The sequence below is a fragment of the Melampsora larici-populina genome, assembly GCF_000204055.1.
Source record: "Melampsora larici-populina 98AG31 unplaced genomic scaffold MELLAscaffold_369, whole genome shotgun sequence".
Lineage (NCBI taxonomy): Eukaryota > Fungi > Basidiomycota > Pucciniomycetes > Pucciniales > Melampsoraceae > Melampsora > Melampsora laricis-populina.
The window spans coordinates 1-2,537 of record NW_006769100.1 but is presented as its reverse complement, the minus strand read 5'-3'; the positions used below and the strand labels follow the sequence as shown (position 1 = coordinate 2,537).

Below are 2,537 nucleotides of genomic sequence, written 5' to 3'. Positions count from 1 at the left end.
AGCAACAGCCACTGCATGGGAGTCGGACTTGGATGAGGTTAAAGGCTCAAACAGCTAACGTGCAGGGAATTAGTAACTGCGCCTTTGTTTCTTGATGTCTAGCTCAAGTACAGTAAAAAATGAAGAAAATGAAGGAAACCATCCATTTTGTAAGAAATTATTCTTGATGAAGAGAAAATGTGGACCTGGTGTTTGCGTTTCATATCATGATACAGTCAAACCGGAAAAGCTTGCCACCAATTCCCCGCCAATTTGCTCGAGTTTTGCGGGCAAAATCGGTCAAGCTTTTCCGGTTTGACTGTACTACATACATAGATAGAGATAGAACAAAGCTATCAACCAGTGAAAATGGTCTTTGGATTTTGAATTTTGTAAGGTTTCCAAAAGAATCCTTACAATCCTTTCGAATTGAACATCTTTTAATCCAGATTATTCATACATAGGTTAAGTTGCAAAACTCAATGATTGTGAAAAGGGTTCAGCTACGCTACGCTTCAAGAATTATAACGCTGAATTTGATGTAAGGTATAGCCTTATTTAACCTCAAGGCGGGTTGGCCCGCCCAATGCTTTAGTTCTACCACAGTGGCAGCCAAAGAGAGCCAAAGCATCAGAAATGTTGTGATGAATTGAAATGGAGAATTGCCAGTTGTCGTTTTCCGGGATTATAGATATGGAATTCAGTTATAGAAACTGATAAGGTCAACAATCTCCAAAACTCTTTGAAATTGTTGGCATCCTTGAAAAAGTTAATACATAGTGCAAAGGGAGGATGTGATTTTTGGCTGAGCATGAGCTACAGACTGTCTGATTACATGACCCGACCCTGTTCAGCCTTCTTCTCGGGTTTGTACCCGTGTTGTATCACTGTGGTCCAGTGAGCCTGATCTCAAATCCAACTCAACTTGTTAAATAACTATTCCATCAAATCAAAATCAAACACCTCGAAACCAATCGATAATTTTAATCCCAATCCGAGCATCAAAAAAAGATGAGAATCATCATCAAAGGTGGTGTTTGGCGTAACACAGAAGATGAAATCTTAAAAGCAGCTATCTCAAAGTGATCATCCTTTTTGTTTTCTTTATCTTTTCGTTTCATTCATAACTGATTAACTTCATTTCCCCCCCCCTCCTTTCCTCCCCATGATCCTTGGATCGTGCTTTTTTTCTTAAATTTTTCATGAATTAGATATGGAAAAAATCAATGGGCTAGAATCTCTTCTTTATTAGTTAGAAAAACTCCAAAACAATGTAAAGCTCGTTGGTATGAATGGTTAGATCCATCAATTAAGAAAAGTAAGTGATCGATTGATTTCAAAAACTTGAATGATTCCCAAAAATTTTTATGCAAAACAAACAAATAATCAAAATTAATCACTCCTTTTCTAAATTTTTGACTGATAGCTGAATGGTCTAAAGAAGAAGATGAAAAACTATTACATTTAGCTAAATTAATGCCAACTCAATGGCGTACGATTGCACCAATTGTAGGTAGAACGGCCAATCAATGTTTAGAAAGGTATCAAAGATTATTAGATGAAGCTGAACAACGTGATACAGTTGAAGGTGGTGATGAACTTGGTTTGACGGGTACAGGAGCTGAAGCTGGTCCGAGTGCTGATGATGTTAGAAGACTTAGACCTGGTGAAGTAGATCCTGATCCGGAAGCTAAACCTGCTAGACCTGATCCGATCGATATGGATGAAGATGGTAAGTTTCAAAACGTCTTGTTTGATCGATCGATTCAGGAATTCACAAACATTTGTCTTTTTATTGGATTGATCAATAGAGAAGGAAATGTTATCAGAGGCTCGAGCTAGATTGGCTAATACTCAAGGAAAGAAAGCTAAGCGTAAGGCACGAGAACGTCAATTAGAAGAAGCGCGACGATTGGCTATGTTACAGAAGAAGAGGGAATTAAAAGCAGCCGGAATTATGTGAGTCGACGCTGGTATGTGTCTTGATCGAGATGATCGATGTACTCATGTCTGTAACTCTTTTTGTGTGTTTGAAGGATGCGAATGCGACCCAAGAAAGATGGAATGGACTATAATGCAGATATTCCATTTGAAAAACAACCAGCACCAGGTTTTTACGATACCACACAAGAAAAAAACAAATTTGTAGCAGCACCAGTCGGTAAGAACTTGAGACAATTAGATTCACATAAAAGAACAAGAGCAGAAGATGAAGAAGAAAGAAGAAAACGATCACGTAAGGCGAAAGAAACAGCAGCCGATCAAGATGCTTCATCACATTTCATTCCAGCTAAAGATAATTTGATTCAACGTCAGAAAGAAGAAGCTAATATTTTAAAAAGAAGGAAATTAATGTTACCTGAACCTCAAGTAGGAGAACTAGAATTAGAAGATATTGTAAAGATTGGTCAAGCAGGAGAGACAGCTAAGAATCTAGTAGAAGAAGGTGGTGAAGGAGCTAGTCAAGGTTTATTAGGAGAATATTCTACACTTCAGCATGCTCAAACAGCTCGTACACCACGTACACCAGCTCAAGCTGATAATATTATGGCAGAAGC

At 38.2% G+C, this 2,537-nt stretch overlaps 1 protein-coding gene across 1 annotated transcript; it reads left to right on the top strand.

The window, feature by feature from the left end:
• Positions 1-898: 898 nt before the first annotated feature.
• On the top strand, positions 899-2,106 carry MELLADRAFT_46250 (uncharacterized protein; the record flags this gene model as incomplete). The annotated part of the gene is made up of 5 exons (XM_007419684.1): positions 899-1,061; positions 1,191-1,297; positions 1,406-1,711; positions 1,791-1,938; positions 2,016-2,106. Coding segments are annotated over 5 exons (723 nt in total), but the record flags the coding sequence as incomplete, so codon positions are not given.
• Between the last annotated feature and the right edge of the window lie 431 nt (positions 2,107-2,537).